A 22530-nucleotide genomic window follows, 5' to 3' on the forward strand; every position below is an offset into this window, starting at 1 on the left:
GGGAGGAGAATCGCTTGAACCCAGGAGGTGGAAGTTGCAGTGAACCGAGATCGCACCATTGCACTCCAGCCTGGGAGACAAGAGCGAAACTCCATCTCAAAAATAAATAAATAAAGTAGCTGCTGTCTGCTTCAAAAAGGTTATATATTTATGGTTTATGTTATGCTTCACTAAGCTTCAAATTGTTATATAATAGCACTCCTAATAACAACTGTTTCTGGTACTTCTGTACTGAAATCTCTAAGGACTGTGACTCAGTGTGGCTGAAGCAAGTGGTATTCAATGCAGATCAATTTTATATCTTCTCCAGATATATATGGGTGTTGGGTCTTTTTTTATCTTCTTCATTTTAACGTCTTATTTAAGAGAAAAGGTTTTGGGTCTTAAAGTTAATAACCTGACCCTATCTTGAGTGCATGATATCTTAAATTGTTTTTTTTTCCTGTCTCAAGAACCCTTTTAGCTCAAGAATGTTGTAGGATAACAAGATTATAAGGCAAGCTATTTATTTATTTATTTATTTATTTTTTGAGACCGAGTCTCGCTGTCGCCCGGGCTGGAGTGCAGTGGCCGGATCTCAGCTCACTGCAAGCTTCGCCTCCCGGGTTTACGCCATTCTCCTGCCTCAGCCTCCCGAGTAGCTGGGACTACAGGCGCCGGCCACCTCGCCCAGCTAGCTTTTTGTATTTTTTAGTAGAGACGGGGTTTCACCGTGTTAGCCAGGATAGTCTCGAACTCCTGACCTCGTGATCCGCCTGTCTCGGCCTCCCAAAGTGCTGGGATTACAGGCTTGAGCCACCGTGCCCGGCCTAGGCAAGCTATTTAAAACTAATATCATTTCCATACTCACCTACTCATTTGTGTGAATTAGGATGACCTACAGATTGTGCAACCAAAATAATAAACAGGAAAAAAAGATGGATGCAGAGGCAGATACAGAATACAACTGCTATCTCTAAGATTTGATTTCAAATTACTAGGTGTCTTCACTAAGAGTCTCAATGCTCCTAAGGGATGACTTCATAAGAAATACCTGGCTTAGAACATAGAAAAGGTTTATTGTGCTAAAAGAATCTGTAAACCACTAGACCATGATAATTACCTCTCGGTCTGATCTTCGAGGACATAAAGCATCCACTTCATCAAAGAATATCACACAGGGTGCTGAGTTCTTGGCTCGTTGAAAAACTTGTCGCACAGCACGTTCACTCTCACCAACGTACTAAACATACACAGAAAGGAAATAAAATACCAACGGTTCAACTTTGTGGTTTGGGTCAAATGACAGTAAAACAGTTTTATGTGACATAAAACTAGTTTATATGTCAAAGTCCAGAAAGTATCAGGATGAACCATATACAATTGCTGATGTTTAACCATTTTTGACCTGTAATAGTCAACTGTATATAGTTCAACTTAATAAAAGTAGCAACTATTTAAGCGTACTATAAATTTCCTTATTTATAAAATGAAGACTTAAGTGAAACGTAAGGTCTTCTCTAGCTCAAAAAAATCACCAAAATTCAATTGTATTTTAGAACTAATCTTGTAAGCCTTGTGCATATAAAATATCCAGCAGTAATTTTCATTAATTCAACAGTATTTTATGTGCACATAAGTCAAATTACTATTTTATTGTTATTTCTACAAAAGTCATCTTACTAAATAAAGGAATAACTATTTTGTCATACAGCATCAGAGGAGGCAAAGTGAGCCAACCAGGCATTTAATAGGTTTCATAATGGCTTACTCTATGTTGAAATCTAAATCAAAATATAAAACATTAAGATAAGTCAAGAAATACAGCAATTCACAAGCAACTATAACACTAGGACTAAGCAATATGAAAAGCCACATGTAAGGATGATTTCGCTTTTAGCTTAGGCATAAAAATTTTTTCTTGTAAAATGTCAAACCAGATGACTAAGAAAGAGTTTTTTCTTAATGAAACTGCTAAATAAGATGGAATCCAAAAAACATCTTTACAGTGCCAATCATTATTATTATTTTTAAGACAGGGGTCTCTCTGTCACCCAGACTGGAGTGCAGTGGAGCGATCTTGGCCACTGCAACCTCCGCCCCGCAGGCTCAAGCCATTATCCTGCCTCAGCCTCCCGAGGAGCTGGGATTACAGGCATGCTGCCACTACCACCTGGCTAATTTTTGTCTTTTTAGTAGAGACAGGGTTTCACCATGTTGGCCAGGCTGGTCTCAAACTCCCAACCTCAAATGATCCATCCACCTCAGCCTCCCAAAATACTGGGATTACAGGCATGAGCCACTGCCCCCAGCCTACAGTGCCAACTATTTCATATCACCTCTGCTATAATGACTCTATGGCCAGAATAATCAAGGCAAAGAATACACTGCAGATGACAGCGATTCAAGTGCTATTTTTTCCTTTGACGAGAAGTTTCTTTCCCTCATATCCTTTTGGTATTTTTCTTTAAACTTTTGCTCACTCTGCTTCCCTTACTTGAACTGCTTTCTAACCTACCTCCAAACATTTCTTCTTACATTCTAAAAGATCCTCATTAATCATTCTTCCCATAATAGCTCATTTGATTAAGCTGAACTATATGCAGTTGGCTATTACAGGTCAAAAATGGTTAAATATCAGCAAATGTATATGGCTCATCCTGATACTTTCTGGAATTTGATACATAAAACTGTTTTACTATCATTTGACCCAAACCAAACCCAAAGTATTTCTTTGCTCTTAAAGTACTTTGTATTATTACAACATTTGAGCTCTTCTACCTTCACTATATTATATTACAAAGCCCTTAGAAAGCAGGAGTCCTATTCAGATATTCAGATTTTATCCTTATTATAACATTTGAGCTCTTCTACCCTCACTATATTATATTACATAGCCCTTGGAAAGCAGGAGTCCCATTCAAATTTTTCTGTCCTAATATCCTGCACAGTATACAAATATAGTGCACAGTGTAGAAATATAGCACACAGTGTGCAAATATAATAGTGTACAAATATAGTAGACTTTCCTGGAAAATCTAATTCAGCAAAAACTACACTTGTAATGCTGAAGCAAAATATTCAGTACTGTTGTAAAAGAAGGCATCTCAGGGGGCTGGGAGACATAAAGTTTCAGACAGGAATAGAAGAGAACAATCAATACCGTTGGCAAAGTGACTTTGGAAATGGCAAACCAAGGTAGTAGCTAGGTAAAAGGAAATTTAATTTAGGGAAAAGTAAACCTAAAGTTTCAACAAGGACATATTAAAACCTATTTAATCTTAACAAGGCAACAGTGATTAAAAATAAGTAAATGAAAGAAAAGCCCATCTTATCCTTTATTTGAAACATGTAACATTTCAAGTAAAGATCCTATATTTATTATCTCAAAATCTTTATTGGCCATCAAATTTTCAACCATTTTAGTCTGGCTTTTGCAAACATCATTATTAAACATATTTTCCCGAAAGCCACCAATGACCTTCTAATAACTAAATCCCAAGTCCCACTCTCGATATCTTTTATACTGTTTGGTCACACTGACAAGGCTGAAAAACTCATCTTCCCTTGATTTTCAGGCTTAGCTGGTCTGGGGTGTCCTGTATCTTATGACCAAGTACTTTCAGTCTCCTTTGCCAGATCTTGCTTCTTTATCCCTTAATTGTTCGAATCTTTCAGGGTTCAGTCAGAGGCCCTTAATGTAATTGTTCTTTTACTTAATAAACTTGTCCTACCAGAATGAACCCATTCCCATGGTTTTAGGTACCACTCGGATGATAGTGACTTTCAAATCTCTTCAGAGCTTCAGATTCACATTTCCTACTGCCTGCTAGACATCTCCAGATGGCTGTTTAATCTAAAATGTCCTAGAGTGAACTCATTTTCCAATCCCAAGATGCCCATCTTCCTCACTAGATCATCTAATCTTTCTTTTTGAGACAGAGTCTCACTCTGTTGCCCAGGCTGGAGTGCAGTGGCGTGATCTCCACTCACCGTAACCTCCACCTCCTGAGTTCAAATGATTCTCCTGCCTCAGTCTCCTGAGTAGATGAGATTACAGACACCCACCACTATGCCTGGCTAATTTTTTTGTGTTTTTACAATGGGGTTTCACCACATTGGCCACACTGGTCTTGAATTTCTGACCTCAAATGATCCACCCACCTTGGCCTCCCAAAGTGCAGGGATTACAGGCGTAAGCCACTGTGCCCAGCCCAGATCATCTACTCTTTGAGAGACATTCTGCACTCTTCCATAGACCTCTTCCCCCTACCCACCCATAAAAAACAAATCAGACCACAGTGAGGCAAAATGTCATGTTCACCAGACTGGCAAAAATGAAAATATCTGACACCAATATTGCTGTTGAGAATGTGGGACAATCTGATACAATCACTTTATTAAAACAGTTAGCAATATCCAATTTTTTTTTTTTTTTTTTTTTGAGACAGGACGTTGCTGTGTTGCCTAGGCTGGAGAGCAGTGGCGCGATCATAGCTCACTGCAGCCTCGACCTCTTAGGCTCAAGCAATCCTCCTACTTCAGCCTCCCAAGGAGATGGGACTACAGGTGTGCATCTGGCTAATTTTATGGGTTTTTTTGTAGAGACAGGGTCTCACTATGTTGCCCATGCTGGTCTCAAACTGGCCTCAAGCAATCCTCCTGCCTTGACCTCTCAAAGTGCTGGGATTACAGGTGTGAGGCACTGTGCCCAGCCAATACCTAATATTTTTGAAAGTGCACATACTCTTAAGATTCAGCAATTCTCCTTCTGGGTATATACGCTAAGCAGAAAAAAATTTCACAAATATATGCAAAGATATACATATATCATATTCAACCTAAAAATTTATCAGGAAAAAAACCCGGATTTTTAAAGTATGGTTATATTCATTCAATGAAATGCCACACAAAAAGTTAATGAACTAAAAATACATCAACAGAGATAAGTATTATAAGTAAATATTGAACAAAAATAACAACCAAGAATAGGTGTAGTCACTCACGCCTGTAATCCTAGCATTTTGGGAGGCTGAGATAGGAGGATCACCTGAGGCCAGGAGTTTGAGACCAGCCCAGGCAACATAGCAAAACCTCTGCTTTCAGAGACCCTGCCTCTCTCTCAAAAAACAAAACAAAACAAAACAAAACCAAAAAGCCCAAACAAACCAAGTTGCAAAAGAATACACACTATTTAAAGGGCTTTTTTGTTTGTTTTGCTTTATACCATGGAGAGTGTATAAGGAGAGTTCCAAACGTATAACTAAAGTAGATATAACAGTTATAAACTTCAAATGTACCCATCACTGACCTTCAATTATTATCAACTCAGTGTATGACCAATCTTGCTTCATCTATACTCCTGTCCACTTTCTTTGTTTTATTGAAGAAAATCCTAGATGTCCTATTTTATTTATAAATATTTCAGTATCTCCAAAATATAATGATTTTAACATGTCATTATTACACTTAAAAATTAGTATTTCCTTAATATCAAATATTCAGTAAGCACTAACATTTCCAATTATCTCATAAACCTCATACTTTAAAAAAAAAAATTACATTAAAAAATTTTTTTGGTAGAGACAGGGTTTTGGTACGTTAGTCTGTCTTAAATGCCTGGCCTCAAGTGATCCTCTTGCCTCAATCTCCCAAAGTGCTGGGGATTACAGGTGTCGGCCACTGTGCCTGGCCTCATACTTCTGAAACATATAAAATAATACTATATATTGTTTAGGGATAAATACATACATAGTAAATATAGAAAGAAGTGCATGGAACTAATAAGCACCAAATTCAGCCTTGTGGGAAGTTCCATGGGAGACAGAACAGGGAACAGCACGAGGAAGGGTTTGCAAGAAGCTTTAAGTGCACTTTTTTCACTTTTTTTTTTTTTTTTTTTTTTTGCTGGGTGATAGATACATAGGGGTACATTATATTACTCTTTGGAATTCCTTATATGTGGAAACTTTTATAATAAAATTTTTACTAATTACAATCTTTAAAAATATGTTACACTCTTGCTTTAAAGCCTCTATTAGCTCTCTGATATTCTGAAGTTAACATCCAAATTCTAGCTTGGTATAAAGGCCCTTCAGCGTCTGGCTATAACCTTCTTTTCCAATCCCAGTTCCCGCCAACGCCCTCTGCTTCAAGGTTCACATCTAATACCACCTCTGCTGGAAAATCAAAATGAAGTACAAGAAAAGTTACAAGGTATGTAAAAAGTCCATAGGAAATACTTAAGTATAACCCCCTTATTTTAGGAAGAAAGTAATACACAATAGGAAAGATTTAAAAGTTGGGGTAGAGATAAATTTCAAAAACCTTTTAAAACAAATGTTACCCTCATTTCTTCTTTGTTGGAATATATCATAGAACGGCATTTTTACTTTTCATAGAGAAGGACAAAAAATAAGAAATTCAAAGTGTCTTAAATTTGGATAATAAATTGCTTAAATGCAGAAGGAAGATATAGCACTTGAGTGACTTCTATCTCCAGAAGTATTTTTATTTATTAATACAGAACTCATCTGAGCCACACGACAACAGGACAAAAAGTAGATCAGGAGTCAGACAACTCAGACTGAAATCTTTGCTCTACTGCTTCTAGCTGTGGGAAAATTCAGGCTCAGAGGTTAACAGACTTAATTGAGAAAGCATTTATACACCCAAAGTAGCAAAGGAGAGCAAAGCTCAACCTCCTCACTCCTACGGCACTGATTTTAAATACCAAAAGACCACAATTGCTGAAAGATCTGAGAACATTTTACCCCGTAGCTTGCATGACCATTACTTTTTCTAATCTAAAATAATGACTCATGCTCAATAACTTACCATGTTTAGTAATTCAGGGCCCTTGACAGATATAAAATTTAGTCCAGACTCATTTGCAACAGCCTAGCAAGAGGAAACAAAAAGACACAAGTAAGGCCAATACACAGTAATAACAACAACAACAATAATGATGATGTGTGACAAAGGACTTCTTGTGTTTTTTTTCTCTTCTTTTTTTTTTGAGACGGAGTCTCGCTCGGTCGCCTAGCCTGGAGGGCAGTGGTGCAATCTCGGCTCACTGTAAGCTCTGCCTCCCAGGTTCATGCCATTCTCCTGCCTCAGCCTTCTGAGTAGCTGGGACTACAGGTGCCCGCCACCACGCCGGGCTAATTTTTTGTATTTTTAGTAGAGATGGGGTTTCACCACGTTAGCCAGGATGGTCTCAACCTCCTGACCTCGTGATCCGCACACGTCGGCCTCCCAAAATGGTAGGATTACAGGCGTGAGTGGCGCCCAGCCCTTTTCGTGGTCTTAAGTCTGTGTCTCCCTTCCTATATTAATAGTGACTTGTTTCTTATTAAAAGGAAAAAAGGGCTGGGTGTGGTGACTCATGCCTGTAATCCTAGCACTTTGGGAGGCTGAGGCGGGTGGATCACCTGAGGTCAGGAGTTCAAGACCAGCCTGACCAATATGGTGAAACCCTACCTCTACTAAAAATACGAAAATTAGCCGGGCGTGGTGGCATGTGCCTATAGTCTCAGCTACTCGAGAAGCTGAGACAGGAGAACTGCTCGTACCCGGGAGGCAGAGGTTGCAGTGAGCCAAGATTGCGCCATAGCACTCTAGCCTGGGTAACAGAGCAAGACTCTGTCTCAAAAAAAAAAAAAAAGAAAAGAAAAAGAATAAGAGACAAATGGGAAAAGGGGAATACATAAAGGTAAAATCAAAGGATAACCTACAACTTTCTTTTTTTTTAAATTTCACTTTAATTTTTTTTTTTTGTTTTTTTGAGACAGAATCTTACTGTCACCCAGGCTGGAGTGTGGTGATGAGATCACAGCTCACTGCAGTCTTGACTTCCCAGGTTCAGGCAATCCTCTCACCTCAGCCTTCTGAGGAGCTGGGACTACAGGAGTCTGCCACCACACTCAGTTAATTTTTGTATATTTTTGGTAGAGGCAGGGTTTTGCCACAATGCCCAGGCTGAAACCTAGGACTTTCTAAGAATTACTAAGGCTACAAATCAAATGGAAATAACACAAAATATTTATGTGAACATTTGTTTACATAAACATGCTTATGTAAATACAAATACATTTATAGCCCTAATTTGGGATTCCAGTGAAAATGCTAGTCTCTGTACTCAAGAAATACCTCATGGGGTGAAAGCATTCATTCATTTACAAATGAAAATGTAACAACATCAGTTATCAGTCTTTACCAAGGGCCAATGTTGAGAAACACATAGTTGTATGTGTAGAAGAGTCTAAGAATTACAATCTGAATGCAGAGGTGAAATTCGAATAAAATCAATCAGAACTTCAAAATGATCATGGAAGAGAGTCCTTTCCTATTCTTAGAACCTGGTATCTGAGCTCCCGATCTATGTTCCACTTACTACTCCTCAGCATCACCACTTGGATCACACAAGCATTTCAAATCTTCACTTCCAAAACTGGACTCCCAATTCTTATTCTCTCAAACCTCTCCAACTCCAGCAATTGTATGCCCTGACTTTATGCTAGTTACATACTTAGTATGTGCAGGTGCCAACAAAAATTGTATTATTTTGTTATCCTGAGTAAATAAAACAATCAAGATCAGCCAAATACCTAATTTTATATGCATCTCTAGGTTTCTAGGTTCTGACCTATAATTTGTTCCATGAGTTTATCCTAGGCCACACTTTGCCTCTGCCATTCAAGGACATTTTGTATTTCTGGATTCTTGGGCACGTAGTCTTGCACCCTTCGGAGAACCTGATGAAAGTTGTGAACACTCTTCCCCAGAAACAATACATATACACACAATACATTCCTCGGCTCATAGATTCAGTGAAGCTGTGAAGTCTATCCATGGAGTCCTAGGTAAGAGTCTCTGCTCCCAAAGGGCAGATATAAGAAATCTAAGGCCAGCACAGTGGCTCATGCCTGTAATCCCAGCACTTTGGGAGGCCGAGACGGGCGGATCACGAGGTCAGGAGATCGAGACCAGCCTGGCTAACGCGGTGAAACCCTGTCTCTACTAAAAATACAAAAAATTACCCGGGCATGGTGGTGGGCACCTGTAGTCCCAGCTACAGGAGGCAGGAGACTGCCTGAGGCAGGAGAATGGCGTGAACTCGGGAGGCGAAGCTCGCAGTGAGCCGAGGTTGTGCCACTGCACTCCAGCCTGGGCGATAGCGTAAGACTCTGTCACTCACACACACACACACACACACACACAAAGAAATCTGACTAAACAAAGTGGTCCTCAATTGTTGGCAGTTCAGTAGGGGGGAGAAGAAGAGGAGAAATGTGGATCTATGATGTTTTAGTACCATATATGCTTTTCAAGTTATCCAAGCTACCTCCTCTCTGCTGTGAACAGGACTACTCAAAGGCAGATGGAACTAATTAAATAATAAACACTATAAGACACACACGAAAGGGAATGCATTGACCTGGAGAATTCACACACCAGCATGCAGAACCTTCTTTCTGGCTATGTTTTTCCAAAACTATTGTGAAAAAAATGTAGATCAATGACTGTGTCGTTCTCTTCTAACTCCATACCCAGCTCCCTGAAAGCAATGCCTTGTAAGAATACTGAACACATTAAACAAGGAAAATTAGTAGTATAAATAAACGTAAGTTTTACACACAGCACTATGGACATTTGATATTTACTGAGGAGTTATAATGCGGTTGCTGTGGTACTTATTAAAAATGTTATTTCAATTTCTTTCTTTTTTTTTTTTTTTTTTTTTTTGAGAGGGAGTCTTGCTCTGTCGCCCAGGTTGGAGTGCAGTGGCCGGATCTCAGCTCACTGTAAGCGCCACCTCCCGGGTTTACGCCATTCTCCTGCCTCAGCCTCCTGAGTAGCTGGGACTACAGGCGCCCGCCACCTCACCCAGCTTTTTTTTTTTTTTTTTTTTGTATTTTTTAGTAGAAACGGGGTTTTTGTATTTTTTAGTAGAGATGGGGTTTCACCGGGTTAGCCAGGATGGTCTCGATCTCCTGACCTCATGATCCGCCCGCCTCGGCCTCCCAAAGTGCTGGGATTACAGGCTTGAGCCACCGCGCCCGGCCTATTATTTCAATTTCTTACAAGTAATTCAAAATATTTTTAAAAGTTGATAAGGGTTAGTTATGGATGTAATATTATACAGACACTGAAAATGATGGATAACATACTTTACACATAGGGAAGACAGTTCTAATAAGCATCAGTCCAAAGGGGAAAAAAAGCACAAAAAGACAGAAATTTGCCCACATAAAAATAAAACCAAAAAAGCTCAAGGTGTCAAACATGATTACAGTCAAGATAAACTCATCAACATTTATAAATAACAAATCTTAATATATGAAGTGATTATAAATAAGAAAGAAAATCACACGTATGCCATTAGAAAAATAGGAAAGGATATGAATAGACAATTCACAAAGAAAAATAGCCAATAAACATATTTAAATTTAAAAAAATTAGTTTTTTTTTTTTTTTGAGACAGTCTCACTCTGTTGCCTAGGCTGGCATGCAGTGGTATGATCTTGGCTCACTGCAGCCTCTGCCTCCTTGCGTCAGGCAATTCTTGTGCCTCAGCCTCCCCAGTAGCTGGGATTACAGGCATACAGCACTGCACCTGGCTAATTTTGTAATTTACTTTAGCAGAGACAGGGTTTTACCATGTTGCCCAGGCTGGTCTCGAAATCCTGGCCTCAAGTGATCCACCTGCCTCGGCCTTCCAAAGTGCTGGGGTTACAGGCATGAGCTACCATGCCTGGCCAAAAAAACACCAGTAATTTTAAAAATGCGACTTAAACTGCAAAACAGCATTTTTACCTATTAAATTGTCCACTATTAAAAGCAACGTTCATGGCCATCACTAGTTTAAGGTGTGGGAAAATTGATACTCATATTCTATTGATACAAAGGTAAAAACTGGTGAAAACCTTTAGGAAGGCACTTTAATAATATGGCTCAAAAGCTTTAAAAACATACATTCCTTTGACTGGAAAATTACTTAGATATGCATTCTAATATAATTATTAGTCAAGGTACAAACATATAAGTGCAAGACCATTTAAAGTAGTGTTGTTTCAATATGGGATCATTTCCATAAATTACAGAACATCTATCTTTATGGTAGAATATTATGCAGGCATTAAAAACATTGATGTGTATCAATATATACCGACATGTGACGATGCTCAGGAAATATAACTAAGTGAGAAAAATATGTTTAAAAAAGCTTATATCGGCTGGGCGCGGTGGCTCAAGCCTGTAATCCCAGCACTTTGGGAGGCCGAGACGGGCGGATCACAAGGTCAGGAGATCGAGACCATCCTGGCTAACACGGTGAAACCCCGGCTCTACTAAAAAAATACAAAAAACTAGCCGGGCGACATGGCGGGCGCCTGTAGCCCCAGCTACTGGGGAGGCTGAGGCGGGAGAATGGCCTAAACCCGGGAGGCGGAGCTTGCAGTGAGCTGAGATCCGGCCACTGCACTCCAGCCTGGGCGGCAGAGCGAGACTCCGTCTCAAAAAAAAAAAAAAAAGCTTATATCTGGGGCTGGGTTTAGTGGCTCATGCCTGTAATCCCAGCACTTTGGAAGGCTGAGACGGGCAGGTCACGAGGTCAGGAGTTTGAGACCAGCCTGACCAACATGGTGAAATCCCATCTCTACTAAAAATACAAAAATTAGCCAGGCGTGGTGGCTGTGCCTGTAATCCTAGCTACTCAGGAGGCTGAGGCAAGATCATTGATTGAACCTGGGAGAGGGAGGTTGCAGTGAGCCAAGATCAGGCCACTGCACTCCAGCCTGGGCAACAGAATGAGACTCTGTCTCAAAAAGGGGATAAAAGGCCGCGCACGGTGGCTCAAGCCTGTAATCCCAGCACTTTGGGAGGCCGAGACGGGCGGATCACGAGGTCCGGAGATCGAGACCATCCTGGCTAACTCGGTGAAACCCCGCCTCTACTAAAAAAAAATACAAAAAACTAGCCGGGCGAGGTGGTGGGCGCCTGTAGTCCCAGCTACTCGGGAGGCTGAGGCAGGAAAATGGCATAAACCCGGCAGGCGGAGCTTGCAGTGAGCTGAGATCCGGCCACTGCACTCCAGCCTGGGGGACAGAGCGAGACTCCGTCTCAAAAAAAAAAAAAAGGGGATAAAAAAAAAAACAAGCTTATGTTTGTAAACATGCATGTAAAAATGTAAAAGTTAGATATTATTTTGATATGTATGCATAGAAAAATATCTGAAGGATTGACAATGAAATGAAATAATAGTATACACAGCAGTGAATTACACACAACGCTTTTCCTTATTTTTATTTTCTATTATGAAAAAACAATTTTAGAAAATACAAGAAATATAAAGGAAAATATTTAAGTTATAAACAATAACAATACCAAAGCAGGAAACCAAGTCAAGTAAAAACTTAAACTATGGAATAATACTCACTAAAAAGCTAAAATATAATACACAGAAAATATATAATTGTATGTTAAAATTGATAGGATTATGGTTGATATAAACATTTTTCAATCATGTGCCTTTGTAATTTAAAAAAGCAGGAAATTTTCATGAAGTCAGTTTTGCTAAAATAAACTTCTGATAAAAATTATGCATAAAACTTATCTAACTGTAATATTTAAAGTTAAATTCATATCTGATAGTAAGAAATAAATTACATGCAATTGAACATATATACCTTTGCCAGCAGAGTCTTCCCACAGCCAGGAGGACCAGCAAGGAGGACCCCAGCTGGAGTCACCAATCCAAGAGCTTTGAACTGGTCTGGGTTGCGTACTGGTGCCTGGAAAGAATGATACCAGTGGTGATCCATTACATGTCTATTTTATACTGCAGGTTCAAATTATCTCCAGATACATATTTTATGTTTTTTTATTTTTTTATTTTTTGAGTGTGCCTCTATCACCCAGGCTAGAGTGCAGTGGCATTACCTCGGCTCACTGCAATTTCTGTCTCCTGGGTTCAAGCGATCCTCCTACCTTAGCCTTGTGAGTAGCTGGGACTACAGGCACATGCCACCACGTCTGGCTAATTTTTGTATTTTTAGTAGAGTCAGGGTTTCACCATGTTGGCCAGGCTGGTCTCGAACTCCTGACCTCAGGTGATCCACCTGCCTCAGCCTTCCAAAGTGCTGGGATTACAGACAGGAGCCACTGTGCCCGGCCTCTCAGGCTTATTTTCAACATGACTGTGAGGCCTGAAGATATGAACAGTACCTGTTTACCTGTTCATGCCCTGTGGTGATAAAGAGAAAAGTCCCCGCGCTTGAAGAATGTATACTTGAACGTAACATCTAAGAACATTTTAGACATAACAATATAATATTTTGACAAATATTTTTTAGAAAACCAGTTAAATATCTAGGTTATAAAATGTTTAGACAATGGTCTCCTCTAAGAAATCAGACGCAGCAGTAACTTTTGCATAGTTAAAAGTCAGAGATACCTGTTGACTATAATTCCAGTGTATTTTCTCTTTCAGTAGTATATACCTCTAAATCGATCATATTTCAATTAATGAATCACAGAACGATGAGTAGAAAAGTAAAGTAAATAAAAATTAATCCAAAGTTTTACGTGCATTAAAATTGCCTTGACCCATAAGATCAGGTTCAGAAAGTCTTTGTCAAACAATTTGGTCTTGACTGAATGAAACCTGAAGGTTTTTGTGGTTGTTTAAACTCACTCCTATAGCAATGAAGCACAACCAAAAGGATCAGCACAAAATAGGTCTCAATGGAGTATTATTCAGCCACAAAAATGAAGGAAATCCTGTCATTTGCTGCAACATGGATGGAACTAGAGGTCATTATGTCAGTGAAATAAACCAGGCACAGAAAGGTAAATATTGCACATTCACACTCATAGTAGGAGCTAATAAAGTGGATCTCATGGAAATGGAGAGCAAACTGATAGTTACCAGAGGCTGGAAAGGCAAGGTGGAGAGGAGTATGACGAAGAGAAGTTGGTTAACAGGTAAAAAAATATAGTTAGATAGGAGTAATAAGTTCTGGTATTTGATAACCCAGTAGGGAAATTACATTTCAAAATAGCTAGAAGAAAAAAGTATATTTCAAAATAGCTAGAAGAAAAAAGTGTATTTCAAAACAGCTAGAAGAAAAAAAAGTATAATGTTTCCAACACAAAGAAAACATAAACATTAGAGGTGATGAATATCCCAATTACTCTGACTTCATCATTACACATTGAATACACGTATCAAAATATCACATGTACCCCCAAAATATTTACAACTGTGATATATCAATTAAAAAAAAAAACAAATAAATCAGATCTCAAACAAAAGAAAAACCATTGTTGGGGGCTTAGCACTTGAAAGAAGTGCTACATTCAAGTCAATTTAGACACAGTGATTAAGTCAGTTTAGCCACAGAACCTAGTACACATGCATGGAGCTTTATCTCTGATCCTTAATCCATGACATGCCAATAATATTTGGCAGCTGATATACATACCAATATTGCCATGGTGAGCTCCTCTCTAATGTCTTCCAGGGCACCAATATCTGCCCATGTCACATTAGGGACAGTGACAAAGCCTTCCCTTTTGGCAGAGGGTTGGACTGAGGATAGAGCAACAATGAAATCATTCAGTTCAATGCACAGGCCTTGCATCTGCTCCTCTGAGAGGGGATCTTGGTCTCTTAGCAACCCCAGCAGCCTCTGTAATTCATCCTTGAAGGGAACAATTGAGGGGAAGATAAAAAAACACAACAACAGCTATAGAAAAGTTACATTTTCTACTTGTAAAAATTATTACTGTAGTATTTCCGTAAGCTATCCTGAACTTCTATGTATTTTAATAATTTTCTCTCTGACATGAGACAAGCTCATTTTATTCTAAAGGATCATATGTTCTGGTCAAGTAAAGATACACCAATTGTAATTAAATATATAAGAATGATTTCTATATACTAGGGCTAGGTATAGCAAATATAAGCAGTTGGCAAATATTCATTTCAGCAACCATGATATTTCCCATGTTTCATTTATAAATATTCAAGAAACAGCTGAATCCTGATAAAATTAAAAAAAGTTACGCTGGAGGTAGTATAATTCGTTAATATGGTTCCTTAATGGCTTATCAACTAAGTAGAGGGAAGGCAATTTTCCTATTACTATCAAATCTTAAAAGGCAGATTTCTTGCTTTGTGAAGATGAAAGGATAAGTCTAAAAAATAGGTAACGGCCGGGCGCGGTGGCTCAAGCCTGTAATCCCAGCACTTTGGGAGGCCGAGGCGGGCGGATCACGAGGTCAGGAGATCGAGACCATCCTGGCTAACACGGTGAAACCCCGTCTCTACTAAAAAAAATACAAAAAAACTAGCCGGGCGAGGTGGCGGCGTCTGTAGTCCCAGCTACTCGGGAGGCTGAGGCAGGAGAATGGTGTGAACCCGGGAGGCGGAGCTTGCAGTGAGCTGAGATCCGGCCACTGCACTCTCCAGCCTGGGCGACACAGTGAGGCTCCGTCTCAAAAAAAAAAAAAAAAAAAAATAGGTAACCAATTAATTCAATTTATAAAATATTAATTTATATGCAATATTAGAAAACAAATGAGTTTGTTATTTTTTACAGAAGTAATTGCAGTTTCAAATGTCTAAGAAAAAAATAAATTATGTGAGAACAAAAGATCTGGATTTAAGCCCCTGCTCTATAAAGTAGAGGCTGTATGCGCTTGGGCAAATCACAATCTCTTAAGCTTAGTGCCTTTGATTATAAAATGGGGAAAATAATGAAATGGGGAAAATAATGATATTTATATAAGGTTACAGGGATTAAATTATATAACATACAGAAGCCATCTGTGCAAGCTATAAAATGCTACATAAAATGCTATATATATTGAATTCTCATGACTCACAAAACTAAAAAGTTTAATACTGATCTTAGATTGATAAATGTCCCCTATTATTCATATGACTGTCCTCCAGAGCTGTTTGCAGCTACCGACGTGGATATAGTTGTGTCAACAGACCACTGTAACTACCTAGCCAAAAGTTAATCAGGAGATACAATTAAATGCCAATGCTGAAATAGGGGTTGACAACCTTTTTCTGTAAAGGACTAGACCGTAAACACTGTAGGCTTTGTGGGCCATGGACTCTGCTGCAGACTCCTATGTGAATTCTGCCGTGAAGTACGAAAGCAGAAAGAGGCAACATGTATACAAATGAACATGGCTGTGTTCCAATATAACTTTAATTTACAAAAACAGGTGGTGGGTGGGTAGGCCACACAGTTTGCCAACCCCATTCCAGAATCTCATAATCATTATTGTAAAATGAATTTATTCAGAATAAACTAAACATAAAACAACTCGTATTTTTGAAATGATACATATTATGGGTATAAATGATAATTATTCTATAGACTAAATGCCAATAAAACAGAAAGTAACAAACCTCAACTATACTGACCCTTGCTTCAATGAAAAATAACACAAAGAACATTAAAAGGACAATTTAAAATGCCTTTAGAGAAAGCACCTGTGTTTCAGAAGTGGACCCAGTTCCCAGACTTTCCTCCTGGACTCCTTTAGATGGCAAATCTTCCATTTCAGGATCTTTCTTCTCCTGTTCCTGTAGCTTCATTAAGACTCTGTTGACTGCACACATTGCTGCCTCTCGGCACAGTGCCATCAGATCAGCACCAACAAAGCCTGGAGTTAGGTGTGCTAAGTGACAGAAATCAAAAGCTTGAGGAAGCCTCAGTTTTCTGCACAATGTTTGAAGTATTCTGTAGAAAAGACAGGCGAAAAAATTTCTGATTCCCAATCTAATAGTAAAAACAAGTCACCAACTATATTTATTCGAAGTCCTTCACATCTGCCAAAGGTATCAAAATGGATACTATATAAGATCAAATAGTTCATTCACTCAACAAATGCTAAGTTACATGTTCCATCTTATTCCAGAAAGGATTATGGTAAATATCTGCTTTGTTAGGAACCATACTAAATGCTGTGAGGAATACATAGAATTTTTAAAAAATATTTTGCCTTTAAGAATTTATAACATTACAGGGGAAATAAGATAAATAACGTACGGGGGTACTTTTAGAGTAGATTAATGGATGTCTACCAGAAATAAAAGCCCCTACATTCACACAAACCATTAATTATCTTCATGATTGAAAATTATCTTGCCATATACTTCCCATTTTATATGAGGACAATTACATCTCCAACTTTATCTTTACTTACTGTTCATCCCCTGTACTACACGTGTGAAAAATCTTGTTCAACCTAACTGGCAACATGGTATCTATAAAAATCTGGACTTCTAGATAATTGTTGTTAAAGGAATATCTTGAACAATTTCTGATAAGACCTACTAAATACAAACTTAAAAGCAGTAAAGATATTCAAGATGAGACCAGGTGCAGTGGCTCACGCCTGCAATCCCCCGCCTGCAATTACTCTGGGAGGCTGAGGCAGGCAGATCACTTGAGGTCAAGAGTTTGAGATTAGCCTGGTCAACATGGCAAAATTCCATCTCTACTAAACATACAAAAATTAGCTGGGAGTGGCCGGGTGCAGTGGCTCACGCCTGTAATCGCAGTACTTTGGGAGGCCAAGGCGGGCGGATCACGAGGTCAGGATATCGAGACCATCCTGACTAACACAGTGAAACCCCGTTTCTACTAAAAATACAAAAAATTAGCCAGGCGTGGTGGCAGGCGCCTGTAGTCCCAGCTACTCAGGAGGCGGAGGCAGGAGAATGGCGTGAACCTGGGAGGCGGAGCTTGCAGTGAGCCGAGATGAGGCCATTGCACTCCAGCCTGGGTGGCAGAGCGAGACTCCGTCTCAGAAAAAAAAAAAAAAAAAAAAAAAATTAGCTGGGCGTGGTGGCAGGTACCTGTCATTCTAGCTACAGGAGAGCGGAGAGCCTGAGCTACACGAGAGCCAGGAGAATTGCTTGAACCGGGAGGTGGAAGTTGCAGTGCGCCAAGATTGTGTCTCTGCACTCTAGCCTGAATGACAGAGCAAGACTCCATCTCGAATAATAATAAAAAAAGATATTCAGGATAAAAAGGTCTGAAGCCAAACTGCAAGAGTTTGAATCCCAGCTCTGTTACCCTTTGTAATCTGGGCCAGTTACTTATTAACCTTTGTGCTTCAGTTTCTTCATTTATTCAATCTATATTATAGTAGCACTTATTCAGAGGGCGGTTGCTACAAATGAATACATGCAAAGCACATAAAACAGTGGCTGATCCATAGTTAGTGACCAATGAATGTTAATTCTTTTTTTTTTTTTCTTTCTGAGATGGAGTTTTGCTCTTGTTGCCCAGGCTGGAGTGCAATGGTGCAATCTCGGCTCACTGCAACCTCTGCCTCCTGGGTTCGAGTGATTCTCCTGTCTCAGCCTCTCAAGTAGCTGGGATTATAGGCATGCACCAATGAATGTTAATTCTTATTTACATATTTTGATATTATAAACTAACTTGGACAAGCAAATATATTTTAAAATTAATAAATGTGTAAAGAAGACTAATAATTTCAAATGTCAAGCTAATAAAGATTTTAGAAAAATCATTTGGGATCATGTAAGTGAGCAGAATAGAAGCAGATAAACATTACTGACAAATTTTTTAAAATTTCACTTGGATACTCTGAATAATGGGAATCAAGAAAACTTTCCACTAAAGAACTATTTCCAAAAGACACAGATCCAATTTGCTACTATGGATAAGAATACAAAATACTCTTCGACTTACCATGAGTTTACGTCCTGATAAACCCATCCTAAGTCAAAAACATCATGATAAACCCTTTGTAAAGTTGAAAAACTATAAGCCAAACCACTGTCAGTTGGGGACTATCTGTACTAAGAACATTTTGGATGTTATGAAAATGGCTAACAAAAAATAATAACATCCTTTTCATAGTTGTACTCTATCCCTAAAAAAAAGTGGATATTTCTGGTCATTATACTGTAGAAACTCCAAAAGAGGGGAAAGCTACCACTGTTCTAGCTCCAGCTACTGCAGCCACGTGAGACTGTGAGGCAGAACCATCTAGCTGAGGCCTTTCCAAATTCTTGATCCTCAGAAACTGTGAGACACAATAAAATGAGTACTGTTGTAAGACACTAAATTTTGGTGTGGTCTGTTTTACACCAATAGAAACTGGAACAGTTATATGGGTATCCTTTTATGTATGCTGAAACTTTTCCATAATTTTATGCTTTTGAAGTACTGGATGATATTGGGAGGATCATTTGAGGGCAGGAGTTCAAGATGAACCTGAGCAACATAGTGAGACCCTCTCTCTATATATAAAAAAAAAATAATAAAAGAGACAGATATCAATAGCTACCTTATTTTAAAAAATTCTATGTGTCAGATATTGTGCAAAAAATTCTATGTGTCAGATATTGTGCTAGGTTATGTTAATTCAATACTCACAGGAAGCCTTTAATTTATAGTATTATCACTTTACAGATAAAGTTATTACTGTTATTACTACTGCATTATAGATAAATATTACTGCATTATAGATAAATAAACAAAAGCTTGGAAATGTTAAAAACATTGGACAAAGATAACAGGAGGCAGAGGTGGAATAATCTTCCTTCGCTGACTCAAAGTTTGGGCATCTACTCATTGCCTCTGCACCCCAATCCTGTCCAGGTCTGGCCTTTCCCCTCACTTACACTTACTCACACCCTGGACCTCGTCATCACCTAGATCTGGCCCCTGTCTGAGATCACAATCTCACACGCGGCACTCGGCCCAGTCTCACATGTCTGAGCTTATATGTGCTATTACTCGCTATTACTCCCACACTGTTCCTGGACCTCACCAAGATCTTCATCTTCAGTTCACCCCTTCCTCATTAAATACTGTTTTTTTTTTTTTTTTTTTGAGACAGGGTTTTGCTGTGTCACCCAGGCTGGATGGAGTGCAGTGGCGTGACATCAGCTCACTGCAACCTCCACCTCCCAGGCAATTCCCCTGCCTCAGTCTCCTGAGTAGCTGGGATTACGGGCGTGCACCACCACGCCCGGCTAATTTTTGTGTATTTTAAGTAGAGACGGGGTTTCACCATGTTGGCCAGGCTGGTCTCGAACTCCTGACCTCAGGTGATCCATCTGCCTCAGCCTCTCAAAGTGCTAGGATTATAGGTGTGAGCCACCACACCTGACCTAATATTTCAGAACATTTCTTACCTCGATTTCCACTCTACCACCTCAACAGTGCTTCCTGAGATAGTCTTGCTTATGAAGTTATATTTCTGGTTATTGGTGGATGTTTATTTGCTCTATGGACATTATTCATTTGCTCAATTACTAGGAAAGGCTGGTGCTGCAGCAAACAGCTTTCAACTGTCTGGCCGCCATTTCATTACTGGTAACAGGACCTGTGGTCTCACACAGGTTAGTGCAATAGGTGAAAGTATGGTACTCAGATTAAATCTGTATGTGGACCAAATGGCTCTGCTGTATTCCATAGCTCCAGACATTGCCACTAATCTGGTCAGCCAACTAAAGAATGCAAGCCATTGTTAGTAAGACTAGACAAATGAGTAGGGATACATAAGTCCATTACTACCTCTGAAAAACAATTATCCTACTGATAAGTAAATTGTTTTCTTCCCCCCTTTTTTTTTTTACAGAGGTGGGGCTTCCCTTTGTCACCACGATTGGAGTGCAGAGGCACAATCATGACTTACTGCAGCCTCGAACTCCTGGGCTCAAGCAATCCTCCTGTGCTTCAGCCTCCTGAGTAGCTAGGACTACAGGTGTGTGCACAGCTAATTTGATTTTTTGTAGAGACAGTGTCGCACTATGTTACCCAGGTTCAAACTCCTGGTCTCAAGTGATCCTCCTGCCTCAGTCTCCCAAAGTGTTGGGATTACAGGCCTGAGCCACTGCACCCAAGCATAAATCATTTTCTTAACGTGGGCTTCTCCTTTTCCAAATCAATTTAATTGGTACAAAAAGCAAGTGAGAGAGAAAGAAAAGGCTACATGGTATTTCTCACCTCTTACTTTCAAACCATTCAGTTAAGATGACTTAGTGGCATACAAACTTCATTCTATAAGAATATACCTTTCTCTGGATGCTTCACCTGGGATACCTAGGCATATTTCTCGGTCGAACCTTCCTGCACGTCTCAAAGCAGGGTCTAACGAGTCTGGTCGATTAGTAGCTCCAATAACTAGGACCCGGGCTGTAGCAGCCACATTATTCAGATCTAGTAAGAGAAAGAGTGGTGAACAAAGCACTTGACATTGAGGGCAATAATGGTTACAGAAATCATTTCATGGTTAAAGAGAAAGTACTACAGATTTTGAGCAACGTACATATAAATCAACATTTATTAAATGTCAAATATGTAAAAGGTATGAGGAGGATAAATAAAATACAAACTCTGTCCTTAGCAGTTCACAATCTACTGAGAAACATCGAGTGTGTAAATAAAAAAATGGCATCAAATTTTGTGAAGTATAATAGCAGATATAAACAAAGCACCATGGTAAGACAAGAAAAGACATCATGAATTCCAACTGAGGAATAAGGGAGGGTTCATGGAGGTGGTAACATTTCAGAAAAGGCTTGAAGGGTAAATAGAATTTTAACAAGCAGATATATAGGTTAATGGAATTCTATGTAGAAGAGTATGAGTGAAAGCACAGAGGGTCGAGCATGCATTGCAAATCCATGCAAGGTGAGCAGGACAACAGGGAGGCTGGGGAGGATGCTGAGGTGTGTGGCTCAGAATAGACTGATAAAATTAATTCGAGCAGGGGAATACAAAATAGTCTTCAGCTGTTCGGGCTTAATCTAGGAATGTATTTCTAGGAACAGACAAAACTGAGGGCTTAAATCTTATCTTTCCTAAGTATTATTTCTCTCAACTGAACCAGGATTCAACAGCAGGGAGTCTGAGGTTATTTTCCCTCACAGGTAACAAGAAAGTAGTAAGATGAAATCATAAGGAAATCATGAAATCATGTATAAATTTATACAGTGTGTTCTTTAGCCAGCAGGAAGCCATGAAAGCTTTTTCTCAGAATACAGGCCTCAAAGACATAACAAGAACATTTTAGATAAAAATGAAACAGAATCCAGGCACTTTGGGAGGCTGAAGCAGAAAGACTAAGCCCAGGAGTTCAAGACCAGCCTGGGCAACATAGTGAGACTGTCTTTAAAAAAAAAAAAAAAAAAATCCCAGGCACAGTGGCTCACACCTGTAATCCCAGCACTTTAGGAGGCTGAGGCCAGTGATCAACCTGCCTCATTTGACTAGAAATAAAAATATCACAAAAAGACCAGCCTGGACAACATGGCAACACCCTGTCTCAAAAATCAGCCAGGTGTGGTGGCACGCACCTGTAATCCCAGTTACTCAGGAGGCTGAGGCAGGCGAATAGCTTGAACCCAGGAGGCAGAGGTTGCAGCGAGTTGAGATCGTGCCACTGCACTCAAGTCTGGGCAACAGAGAGAGACTCTGTCTCAAAAAAAAAAAAAAAAAAAGCCAGGCATGCTGGTGCACACCTGTGGTCCCAGCTACT

At 39.4% G+C, this 22530-nt stretch overlaps 1 protein-coding gene across 4 annotated transcripts in view; it reads right to left on the reverse strand.

Moving 5' to 3' along the window:
- Positions 1 to 22530, reverse strand: part of NVL (nuclear VCP like) — a 107483-nt gene that overhangs the window by 44307 nt on the left and 40646 nt on the right. For all 4 annotated transcript variants that reach the window (XR_002729900.2, XR_002729901.2, XM_023203661.2 and 1 more), the window contains exons 12-17: positions 21065 to 21209; positions 16496 to 16745; positions 14466 to 14684; positions 12669 to 12773; positions 6817 to 6879; positions 1103 to 1222 (exon numbers count right to left, since the gene is read on the reverse strand). Coding sequence is in view for 2 of the 4 variants with exons in the window: in XM_023203661.2 (XP_023059429.1) it covers positions 1103 to 1222; positions 6817 to 6879; positions 12669 to 12773; positions 14466 to 14684; positions 16496 to 16745; positions 21065 to 21209 (902 nt within the window). In the remaining 2 variants the exon portion in view is untranslated. The remainder of the gene's footprint in view (positions 1 to 1102; positions 1223 to 6816; positions 6880 to 12668; positions 12774 to 14465; positions 14685 to 16495; positions 16746 to 21064; positions 21210 to 22530) is intronic.

Source organism: Piliocolobus tephrosceles, chromosome 1 (genome assembly GCF_002776525.5).
Source record: "Piliocolobus tephrosceles isolate RC106 chromosome 1, ASM277652v3, whole genome shotgun sequence".
Taxonomy (NCBI): Eukaryota; Metazoa; Chordata; class Mammalia; order Primates; family Cercopithecidae; genus Piliocolobus; species Piliocolobus tephrosceles.